This window comes from Capra hircus, chromosome 3, assembly GCF_001704415.2.
Source record: "Capra hircus breed San Clemente chromosome 3, ASM170441v1, whole genome shotgun sequence".
NCBI lineage: Eukaryota > Metazoa > Chordata > Mammalia > Artiodactyla > Bovidae > Capra > Capra hircus.
The window spans coordinates 69,177,788-69,190,612 of NC_030810.1; the positions used below are offsets into that span (position 1 = coordinate 69,177,788).

A 12,825-nucleotide genomic window follows, 5' to 3' on the forward strand; every position below is an offset into this window, starting at 1 on the left:
GGCCTCTGCACTTTTCACTGCCAAGGGCCTGGGTTCTATCCCTGATCAAGGAACAAGATCCCACAGCCATGAGGCATGGCCAAAAAAATTAATAAAATCCTATCCTATTTATATTTATGCCAGTGATTAAACATTGGCATAATATAAAACTTTTCTATTTTTCATTACCCAAAATATCATCAAATGGCAGATCAAAAGATACAAATAGGCTTGACAATATAAATGAATTCCAGATGCATATATCCTGTGTTAACTAGGCTGTACTAGAATGTACACACAAGCAATTGAGTTTTTTTAATATTCAACAAAGATTGGCTATCTTGAGTGATACAATGAGGAGTATTAACAGATTTAATAATACTGAGAAACCATCAGATGGAGCAGCTCATAGATAATACTGCTTTTTTTATTCTAACTTTGTAGGAAATAGCTTCAGGAACTGTCCAGATGTTAGCTCAAATACCTGACTAGCGTGGAATACAATACTTTTCAGGAATGATTACCATTTCAATTGTCAAAACAGTTATATACAAAGAAATTGAATGGTTATGGCAACAGTTCTTTACCTGATTAAGACAAAATGAATCTGTCACTTCATATTTTGGAATTTTTGCTTTTATTGGCTTTAGTGTAATGTTCTGAAAGTGAAATTTATGAAATTCCTTAAGTAACAGTTGTTCCTTTTTTTTTTTTGAACTTTCTTAGTTACACTGACTTAAAAGTAGGAATAAAAGAATCATTTCTCATTTTAGCTATATAAGCCAGGTCTTCTGTAGGAGTGACAATGATGCAGTTTTTTTTTTCATGCAAGGAAGAAAGGAAAAACTTGATTAAAGTTTAGATTTTAGTTTACCTTTTAAGGGGGAGGATGGTTTAGTAAATATAGGAAGTATGAAATGATGGATTCTTTACGAGCTGAGCCACAAGGGAATACTGAAGTGGGTAGCTATCCCTTTCTCCAGTGGATCTTCCTGACCCAGGAATCAAACCAGGATCACCTGCATTGCAGGCAGATTCATTACCAACTGAGCTTCAGGGAAGCCATGAAATGACAGTTTGGAGTAATTTTTCACCATTCAAGCTAGAAAGTTTAAGAGAAATGATTAGTATTCATCATTTAAGTATTTTAAGCTTTCATTAATTTCTTATCAATTAAAGTGTTTTTAAAGCCCCAGAAGGATAAATTCAGGGACCCAGACTTGCTTAAAAACTTGTACATATTGAGGTCTGTACTTGAGCCAGGAGTCTTAGAAATAGGACAAATTGTCATGTGCATTTTAAAAACTGGGTCTTACTGAATAAACAGGCTGTATAGAATAATGTTTTTCAACCTTGGCAGCAGTACATTAGAAATCACCTGTAAAACTTTAAAAACAGTGTCCAGATATGAACTGGAGAGTGGGACCAGATAAATACAGTGTCAAAGGATCCATGTGACTATAAAGTGCTGCCATGTTTGAGAACCATCAATCTAGGTGGTTTTGTTTGTTTCCACTTTCTAACTCTAGTTAAAATGACTTTGGTAAAAGGAAGAGATAGCTTATAATCAGTTTGTTCTATATTAAAATAAGTACCACACACTTAGATGAAAATGCTCAAAACATTCTTTGAAAGGGGCAAAATTTTTTTGTTCAAAGTGCTTGATTTTTATTTGTAGAACATTAGATGATAAACTTGGGTAGATTATTTAACATCTCTGGATATGCTTTCTTTCCAATAAAATAAGGAAATGACCTCCAATCACTTTTCTGTACCCAGTCCTTTATAACAGAAGTGTGATTTGTTTTTCTAATTTAAAAATCTTCAGTAGTTTTTTTCTGCTATAATGGTATTACATTCTGGTTTTATATTATGTATGGTATTATATTCATTTTCAGTTTATCAAGTTTTTAAGTCAGTATTGGCTTGCTGATAATATTTGGTATCTCTGGAGCATTGATCTCAGTGCTTTGATAGATGATGGATATTATTAACAACTCCTTCAATCAAATAGTTAACTCCAGATCTCTCTTTTTGATTCTGTGATTAAAATTTGTTTAGTTGGAAGTGAAAACTTTCAATCAGTTTTATATTGAAGTTTTTAGGGAAATATGAAAATAGCACACATTATATACTGTGCAAAATATTCATTTGTTCAGTAGTTAACATATGTTATCCAATTGGATCCTTATAAGGTAGGTATACATGTTATCACAGTTCCCTGGAGAAGTTAGTTGACAAACGGATATGTTGTCACTGCAGTGCTTGGTTTTATTAAGACCTGACAGGGCTTCTTCATTTATTGAAATGTGGTCTTAAGCTTGATAGTGAAAATATATATATTTGCCTTTTAATTCCAAAGGCCAGGAACTTATAAACAAACAGAAATATGCCCTTTTGTTTCTAGAAAGTCAACTATGTAAGAATAGAAGGAGAAGCAAAATACTGAGTTTTAGGCTATCATTATTCATGTATCTATAGTCTGTAAGACTTGTTTGAGGCATCCTATACTTGGTGTTGGGTTTTTTTTTTTTTAATTAAAATTCTTTGATGCCTTTTGCTCATGTTTTTAGATTTTGAGGTGATAGTTTTTTAATAGTTGTGAGCTTTAGTTTTATATCAGAAAACTAAGATAATGCCCTTAAATTTTTCATCACAACACTAATGTATTTTTATTATAGGTAAGAGTTTATATCATTGAATAATTTGTTTAGGTGCATATTTGGATAATTAAGATAGATATATGGATGTATGTATATGATCATATTAATGAAGTCTATTTTTTGTTTTTGTTATTTTGTTCAAAGCTGAAATCATAATTTCTCTCCTAAATGTGAAAGCTACCTGAATCTATACCCTCAGTCTTTGCAGTCTGTCTTCTTGCCTTCCCTTTCCACCTAACCCCTAACACTTAAAATAATATTTAGTGGAGTGACATTAAGATGGTTCATGTCATTTTAAATACTTAAAATTTTTAAATTAAAGCACGTCCTTTAGCATTTAGCAATTTTAACAATGTCCAGCATCAAACATTTTAGGAAAGAACAGTAACACATCCAGTGGAAACTGATGGCATTTCAGGAAGCAGAAGGTAACTATTAAAATTAGAATGTTAAGCTTGAATAAGATTTGGTGTTGACCAGCTTTGGTGCTCTGAAGCCTGAAGCAGATGATGCTGAGGTGGCTCATGAAAGCTATCTTGGAGAGATGGATCAAGGCATTAACTACCAGTTTGGTGCTTTACTACATGACTTAGGCTTGTGATTGGGGAGGATAGCGCCAGAGTGAATTGTAGGATCAAGAAAGAGGAACCTATGAACACCATGTCAGAGAGATCTCTCTTAATATCTACTCTACTGCCAGTGTCACCTGTAAAGGTATTTCTAAAGGTAAAGGAGGTACTATCAAACCCATTTGTTGCTGTGTAGTTGAGGCTGTCAAATAGCTCAGAAGTAAATAGAGTATTAATTAGATGGGATCTTTCTTATAATGCTTAGCAAGCAGAGCAGACTTTTATCATGCCTAATCAAATAGCTTCACTTTTAATAAGACTGTATCCTCTCAGATACATTCCTTTCTCTTATAGTAAATTCTTAATTAAGCCTCTTAATGGCTATTTGGTAAAAGGTGGTTTTAGTATAAATGCTACTGCTTGTTTAAACCCTTATCTCTGCTGTAACTTGTTTCTTTTTAAACTTTCACTTATTCAAGCGGTTTACTCTAAAGTAACACATCATTCTTTTTGCCTAATAATCCAAGTTGAAATTTGTGAGGAGATATTTATTCCATTAGGTAGAAAAGAAAGTATCCCTTTTCAAAGCAAGTATCTCTTTAGAAATTTTGACTGATTCCAAGAGGGCAGAAACCTGGTAAGTGTAAGAATTTCTTGATTTAAGAAGTTGACCATTTTCTTAAAATCACTTTATTTCTAATATGCAAGACCTACAATTTAAATGATTTTTAAGTTGGCAAGTATTAAAATATTTTTATATACATTTGCAGAAATGTTTCCTAAATTTACTGGAGTCAAACAGAATGATTCTCCTAAAGAGAGATTACAGGTAAGTTAATTCTTCATTTTACCTTAGAATTTTAAGATTATATGGGTTATAACTAAATGGTTATAATTGTTTGATTTTATTTAAATGAAGAGTTGTCACTCATTTTTTAAAAAGATTTTTTCTTATTTTTTTGTGTTGTCACCCATTTTTTCACTTAGATGTTCATAGATTTCTTCATAAAAAAAGATTGAATAGTGAAATGATTTGGCTGCATTTTTCTAATAGATTTTTTTTTTTTTAAGTCAAACTGTAAGTAGAACAAGTCATAGTTTTGGCTAAGTCTTAAGGCTCTAAATACAGGAAGTCTTGGTGTTCCCATATGCATGCAGTAAGGTGTGCACAGTAAAGTGGAATTTCTCCCCCAAAAGTAGTAGGGCGGTGGTAGTCAGAGTTTCTAAAGCTTATAATTACCATTTATTGATTTTAGCACATCTATGTTTGATTTGTAGTTGCCATGCTTTGCTTTGAAAATGGTAAAAGTAATTTTATCTTTTACTACTAATTCTAGTTGTCATCCTCATAGAACTTTTAATCCTTTGTACCCATTTCAAATACAGAATTATAGGTATATACCTTTTATTATTCCCCTGGAGAAGAGAATGGCAATCCACTCCAGTATTCTTGCCTGGAGAATCCCATAGACAGAGGCACATGGCAGGCTACAGTCCGTGGGGGTCTCAAAGAGTTGGATACAACTGAGTGACTAACACACACCTTTTATTAAGGGCTCCTGGTAACTCAGACAGTAAAGAATCCACCTGCAATGCAGGAGACTGGGGTTCAATCCCTGGGTTAGAAAGGTCCTCTGGAGAGGGGAATGGCTACCCACTCCAGTATTATTGCCGGAGCATTCCATAGAAAGATGAGCCTGGTAGGCTACCGTCCATGGGGTTGAAAAGAGTCAGACCCAACTGAGCAACTAGCACAAATACCCCTTTTATTAGATCATAAGCTTATGTAAGAACATCTAACTCCAAGGGGAACACAATATAATACTATCTTGAAGGACCTCTTAAGAAGAGAGATAATCACACAGTTAAAGAGATTGGATGGCTAAGTGCTGTAATCATCTATATTCATAATTTATTGAGAAAATGAAGGAGGAATATATATCTATATATACACACACACACTACATGAAGGAGGAAATGGTTAAAATGGGTTTTAAATTACAGAGAAAGGGAAGAAATGGTTAGGTATATTGACATACTGATTAGGGACTTTTTTAAACAGGTAGTAGCATGAAGCGAGTCAAAAAGCATAGGTGTGTTCAGGGAAATATGGTAGCAGATGGTGTTTGTATGGGATTAGTTGTCTTTGGAGATGTAATGGGGGGGCTTTGTACACCTAGATAAAGTGTTAATATTTAATTTGCTAGGTAAGCATTAACTCTCAAAGGTTTTTGAGTAGGAAGAAGATCCAGATGATCTGTCTTGCCATAGGTATTAGTGGAAACAGAAAATTATGTCAAGTTATAAACAAACTTTGGAATAATTCTCAATATAGCACATAGAATCCTATCTTTATGATCTGTTTGTGACCAAGTTTTTCTCAGTGTCACTCACTGAAGAATTTAATGCTCATTCAAGACATAAGAAGAAAGTATATTTATAGAATAATGAATAAATGTACATACTTAAATGTTTCAGAAAGTAATGTTTTGCTGATTTAAATCTCAGCATTTGACTTTAAAACTTTGGGCTTGGGTCTCTATTATTGTTGAGATAAACATTCCTATGGCCTTAATTTTATTCAGGCTAGCCTAAGTATTCATACACTTCGATTATGCCTTATCAACTGATAATAATCCTAACCCTTTTATTCAGTGGAGGGGTCTGTAGTTTAGCAGATAAGGTACCTGGGCTTGGGCACTGTAACTTATCTTGCCACTGAATAAATATGAAAATTTAAGTTACATCTAAGTCCTGTTGTCAACTATGAAAATGAAAGTCACTCAGTCATGTCTGACTCTTTGTGACCCCATGGACTGTAGTCCACTAGGCTCCTCTGTCCATGGAATTCTCCAGGCAAGAATACTGGAGTGAGTAGCCCTTCCCTTTTCTAGGAGATCTTCCCAACCCAGGAATCAAACTCAGATCTCCTGCATTGCAGGCAGATTCTTTACCATCTGAGCCACCAGGCAAGCCCTCTGTGAACTATAAGTGGGGATAATAACTATATCAAACTCATAGGATTATTGGAGAAGGAAGTGGCAGTCCACTCCATTTTTCTTGCCTGGAGAATCCCGTGGACAGAGGAAACAGGTGGGCTACGGTCCGTGGGGTTGCAGAGTTGGAGACCACAGCAACTAACATAGGATTATGGGCATTCCTAGTAGCTCAGCTGGTAAAGAATCCACTTGCAATGCAGGAGACCCTGGTTTCACTTTCACCTTCTTTCTTTTCATAGGATTATTGTGAGAATTAACTATATAAAAGGCTCACCCAAGTATTAAATAAATATTTATTATAATACAGTTTTTCTTAATAAGTAGTTAGTGAAGTGAAAGTGGCTCAGTCCTGTGCAACTGTTTGCAACTATACAGTCCATGGAATTCTCCAGGCCAGAATACTGGAGTGGTAGCCTTTCCCTTTTCCAGGGGATTTTCCGAACCCAGGGATTGAACCCAGGTCTCCTGCATTGCAGGCGGATTCTTTACCAGCTGAGCCAAAAGGGAAGCCCAATGAATAGTTAACAGAATACTCAATCAGAATTTGTTGATAATCTGTGGGTCAACCACCATGTGATTTTTTTTTTTAATAAACACACCCTCCATTTATATCTCTAATTCACTAAGGAAAAGGAGGTAAAGAAAGTGGATTAGTCTCTAGATTTGGTATAAAAGCTCAGTTTTTATTTTCAGTAAGTCACAGGAAAGCATTTGAAAATAGACAGCACTGTTTAATAACATATGTGTTAAGTCTGTGTATGCTAGTAACTTAAGACCATAGACTTTGATGACTGACTCTACTTAAAAGCTATATAATGGCCAAGTTGTTTAATCTTTCTAAACCTTTTCTCATTTGTAAGATAGCAATAATTATACCTTATGAATTTGTGACTTTAATAACATATTCAAAGACAGTGTTGTTATATTCTGTTCTCTTGTATTTTTATTTTGTCATACTTATTCTGTGATTAAAGCTCTGAAAGATTTGTTTAACTCTGTCTTAACAGGTAAAATCTGTGCAAGATATAACCCCTGGGGTAACTAGCCTGGTTCATCAGACTGCATGTCCAAATGGAACACCACCAAACCACCACCAATTAGTATTTAATCATCAAGAACCAGAACATTCACAGAGTGTGGAAAACATCTCACCTTTACAAATTCTGCCTCTTTTAGGTAAGAAATTAATGAGTAAATAGCTGTGATTGAACAGTTGACTTCTAAATGAAAATGCCAAGGTCATCCTAAATATTATGTATCTGAAATACTGAAAATCATAACTAGTAAATTCCAGGGTAGAAATAATCCCTGAAGCATATTCCTTTATGCCCAAAAGTATTCATTACATTTGAATGAAAGAAAATTGTATGTATAGTTCACACACAACTTACTTTCATACAGAGTGTATACACTGGCATATGGACCATACACAAAAACCTGTCACTGCTGTAGTTCATGGGCTTCCCTGGTGGCTCAGAGGTTAAAGCGTCTGCCTCCAATGCGGGAGACCGGGTACGATCCCCGGGTTGGGAAGGTCCCCTGGAGAAGGAAATGGCAACCCACTCCAGTATTCTTGCCTGGAGAATCCCATGGATGGAGGAGCCTGGTAGGCTACAGACCACGGGGTCGTAAAGAGTCGGACATAGCAAGCTCTGAGCAGACTTGTGAAATGTTGCTCTAATTTCCATGATGTTTTTGTGGGTTGGAAAAGTAGACTAGAATGGGGAAAAGATTGTTAGAGACTCTAGAGGTAGAGAACTACTTAGAAACATTAAAAACAGTTTACAGTTAAAGAAACTTGAGCTAGAAATACTTGCCTAGTGGTAGTTCCCATTTACCAAAAACATCTTGCAAAACTGGAAATTTTTATAGTTAGATTCATTTGACTTTATAAATGTCTCATTTGTTACATCTTGTCAGAAGTGAAGGTATCACCTTTCTCACCATGGTTCTCCCGGGGATGTATGACACAGGGAGATGCTTCTCTGAGTGGTAAGCCCACCTAATGGGGTGCCTGAACCTTGACACAACACAAGGCCTAGACTAGGAGCAGATGTGAACATACCATGTCCAGGTCTCCTTCTGTCTAGACTGCTCTCTGGTTTCCATTTGACCTTCCAAGGGCAGAAGTTTCTCCAAAACAGAAGAAATTTCTAAGATGTTTTACTGAAGCACAGATTAGGAGGAACACGATGATCCTCCTTTATTGCTTCCAGTAAAAGCTCCCTACTATTCTGTGTTAGAATATTCCATTTTGTATTTAACTTGAGTTACAACTCTTGACTGGAGGAGTGGAGATAAGGGAGAAAATATCAGAGGCAACACTGGGATGTATCCCAGGAAGAAGAATAAATAAAGATCCAAAATATGAAATATTTATATCCATTCTTTTTAGAAAAAATATTTTTAAGGTCTTCAGGAGAGTAACTGAAGATGTAGTTGTTCTAAGTCATATATTGTCTTAAATACCATTGCTACATTTGGATCTTTTATTTTGCACACAATGAGCAGGTTCAAACAAGAGCTTGACAAAATCAAATTTTACATTAGGAAGAGATTGCTGCTTGCTATATAGGGGAAGAACTAAGATGAAGATGCTCTGATATAGTTGGGACCAAGTAAAGAAGCTGAGTGCTGTAGTCTAGGAAAGAAACTATGATGACCAAAACTAAGGCAGTAAGTACAAAAAGGATGTGGCTAAATTAGATATTTCTGTGGCAGAATTACTAAGCTTTATTAGAATCAGTGTCTTACCCAGAGTATTATCCAATAGCTGGCTTGAAAATAAAAGGGATTTTTCATTTTGGACATGTTTGTGTGCTGAGTCGCCTCAGTCATGTCTGACTCTTTGTGACCCAATAGACTGTAGCCCACCAGGCTCCTTAGTCCATGGGATTCTCCAGGAAAGAATACTGGAGTGGGTTGCCGTGTCCTCAACACTCCAGGGGATCTTCCCCACCCAGGGATCAAACCCACTTAAATTTAAGTCTCCTGCATTGGCAGGCAAGTTCTTCAACACTAGCGCTATCACATTTAAGATATTGCAGAATATCTAATTGGAAATATATAATTAGAAATAGTTTTCTGGAACTAACAGGATGTAACAAGAACTACATTTAAGAATATATGGAAGCTGTTTGAAGCCATAAGAATGAAGGAAAAGATGCAGAGCAGGAAGAGAAAGATCAGTAACAAATTCTAGGTAACCAGACTCCCTCAGTAAAAGTAGAAAAAATGAATAAGTTAAAACAAGACGTAATCACAACCTAGAGGAAAAGGGAAAATGGTATAATAGAAACCCAGCAGATACATTTTAGGAGGAAATCATCACAGTTATCACGTCCTTGTACAAAGCATTAAAGTACTGTGAGGAATGAGGAGAGAAGGTTATAATTGGCAATGTGATATGCTGGGTTTTTTGTTTTTGCGTTTGCTTTTTTTTTTGCTTTTACAAAAGCTTCTTTTGTGGCCATTGTGATTGGGCAGAGGCAGATTCTTGTAAATTGAGAAGTAACGGAATCTGAATGTAAACCAGTCTACTAGGAAGTTTGTTGGTGAAGAGAATGGGAAGATGGCTGTGGCTTTAAACAGGAAGATAGGTATTTTGTTTTTGTAAGACTAGAAGAGAGATTGCTTTGTTTTGAATTTTGAATGTGAGAGATTTGAATATGTCTGAATGTCAGAGGGATAGGGAAAGGTTGTTTTCATTATAGCAAATTCATAGAGAATGGTGGGGATAGCTTTGAAGAAGAACAGACACTGAAAAATAATGGAAAGAATGCAGTCTAAATGGTCTTTGGAGACTTCCCTGGTCGTCCTGTGGCTAAGACGCCATGCTCCCAATGCAGGGACCTGGGTTCAATCGCTGGTCGGGGAACTAGATCCCACATGCTACAACTAAGACTTGGTGCAGCCAAATATATATATATATGTGGCTGTGGGTGTGTGGGTATACATTTATATTTAACATTTATATTTTGTTCCTATTTTAACATCCTATCTATAAAATGTCAGGCTTTGACTAAGTCTTCATTTGGATCAGTTTCTAGTATTTTCTTCAATTTCTGCTTTTTTGTGATTGTTTAGTTCCGTGGCTCAGTCGTGTCCAACTCTTTGCAACCCCATGGATTGCAGCACGACAGGCTTCCCTGTCCATCACCAACTCCCGGAGCCTACTCAAACTCATGTCCATCAAGTCTGTGATGCCATCCAACCATCTCATCCTCTGTTGTCCCCTTCTCCTCCCACCTTCAATCTTTCCCAGCATCAGGGTCTTTTCAAGTGAGTCGGTTCTTTGCATCAGGTGGCCAAAGTATTGGAGTTTCAGCTTCAGCATCAGTCTTTCCAATGAACACCCAGGACTGATTTCCTTTAGGATGGACTAGTTGGATCTCTTTGCTGTCCAAGGGACTCTCAAGAGTCTTCTCCAACACCACAGTTCAAAAGCATCAATTCTTCAGTGCTCAGCTTTCTTTATAGTCCAACTCTCACATCCATATGTGACTTCTGGAAAAACCATAGCTTTGACTAGATGTAAAACCATAAAAACTAGTAAAACCATAGCTTTTACTTTGTTGGCAAAGGAATATCTCTGCTTTTTAATATGCTGTCTAGGTTGGTCATAGCTTTTCTTCCAAGGAGCAAGTGTATTTTACTTTCATGGCTACAGTCACCATCTACAGTGATTTTGGAGCCCAGGAAAAGAAAGTCTGTCACTGTTTCCATTGTTTCCTCATCTATTTGCCATGAAGTGATGGGACCAGATGCCATGATCTTCATTTTCTGAATGTTGAGCTTTAAGTCAACTTTTTCACTCTCCTCTCTCACTTCATCAAGAGGCTCTTTAGTTCTTCTTCATTTTCTGCCATAAGGGTGGTATCATCTGCATATCTGAGGTTATCGATATTTCTCCCAGCAATCTTGATTCCAGCTTGTACTTCATCCAGCCTGGCATTTCACATGATGTACTCTGCATATAAGTTAAATAAGCAGGGTGACAACATACAGTCGTGACGTACTCCTTCCCCAATTTGGAACCAGTCTGTTGTTCCATGTCCAGTTCTAACTGTTCCCTCTTGACCTGCATACAGATTTCTCAGGAGGCAGGTCATGTGGTCTGGAATTTTCCAGTTTGTTGTGATCCACACAGTCAAAGGCTTTGGCATAGTCAGTAAAGCAAAAGTAGATGTTTTTCTGGAACTCTCTAGCTTTTTTGATGTTTCAGCAGATGTTGGCAGTTTGATCTCTAGTTCCTTCTGCCTTTTCTAAATCTAGCTTGAACATCTGGAAGTTCTCAGTTCACGTACTGTTGAAGCCTGGCTTGGAGAATTTTGACCATTACTTTGCTGGAGTGTGAGATAAGGGCAATTGTGCAGTAATGTGAACATTCTTTGGCATTGCCTTTCTTTGGGATTGGAATGAAAACTGACCTTTTCTGTTCCTGTTGCCACTGCTGTATTTGCTGGCATGTTGAGTGCAGCAGTTTCAGAGCATCATCTTTTAGGATCTTAAATAGCTCCACTGGAATTCCATTCCACCTCCACTAGCTTTGTTTGTAGTGATGCTTCCTAAGGCCTATTTGACTTTGCATTCCACGATGTCTGGATCTAGGTGAGTGATCACACCATCATGGTTATCTGAGTCATGAAGATCTTTTTTGTATATTCTGTGTATTTTTGCCACCTTTCCTTAATATCTTCTGCTTCTGTTAGGTCCATACCATTTCTGTCCTTTATTGTGCTCATCTTTGGTATAAAGTAAAAATATTTTGCCCTAAAAGAAATGAAAGTAAAATTTAAGGAGGTGAAGAAGGCGGAAATTACCTGCCTTGAAAGATGAATATTTCTGTATTTGTTGTTGTTTAGTCACCAAGCTGTGTCTGACTCTTTTGCATCTGCATGGACTGTAGCCCACCAGGCTCCTCTTTCCATGGGATTTTCCAGGCGGGGCTACTGGAGTGGGTTGCCATTTCCTTCTTGAGAGGATCTTCCTGACCTAGGGATGGAACCAGCACTGGGATTAACCTGGTCTCCTGCATTGCAGGTGGTCTCCCCACCATACCAAAGACCAGTCTTCATCCAGAGAAGGTGATGTTGTATATGTGGTGGGATTGGAAGGGCATCCTCTATTTTGAGCTCCTTCCAGAAAACCAAATGATTAATTCCAAGGAGTACTGCTTCCAGTTAGACCAACTGAAAACAGCACTTGACAGAGTGTCTGGAATTAACATATAGCACACACGTGCATGTGTGTATGTGCTCAGTTATGTCTGCCTCTTTGCAATACGATGGACTGTAGACTGCCAGGCTTCTCTGACCATGGAATTTTCCAGGCAAGAATACTGGAATGGGTTGCCATTTCCTACTCCGGGGGATATTCCCTACCGAGGGATCAAACCCTCATCTCTTGAGTCTCCTGCATTGACAGGAATTCTTTACCACTGTGCCACCTGGGAACCTCAGAAAAGACATGATCTTCCATTTATTTTGGTCTTTACAAAATTCTCTTAATGGAAAAAATTTCAATTCCCTGTAAGACTATAAAAATAACCTGGAACAGTTCATTGTTCCAAAAAGATAAAAAGTTTTGGGAAGATGAAATTATGAACTCACCTGA

General features: G+C 36.9%; 1 protein-coding gene across 1 annotated transcript in view; it reads left to right on the forward strand.

Moving 5' to 3' along the window:
* BRDT (bromodomain testis associated) overlaps positions 1-12,825 on the forward strand; it is a 41,822-nt gene that overhangs the window by 16,958 nt on the left and 12,039 nt on the right. The window contains exons 12-13 of the mRNA XM_005678134.2: positions 3,982-4,040; positions 7,218-7,386. Of these exons, the coding sequence (XP_005678191.2) occupies positions 3,982-4,040; positions 7,218-7,386 (228 nt within the window). The remainder of the gene's footprint in view (positions 1-3,981; positions 4,041-7,217; positions 7,387-12,825) is intronic.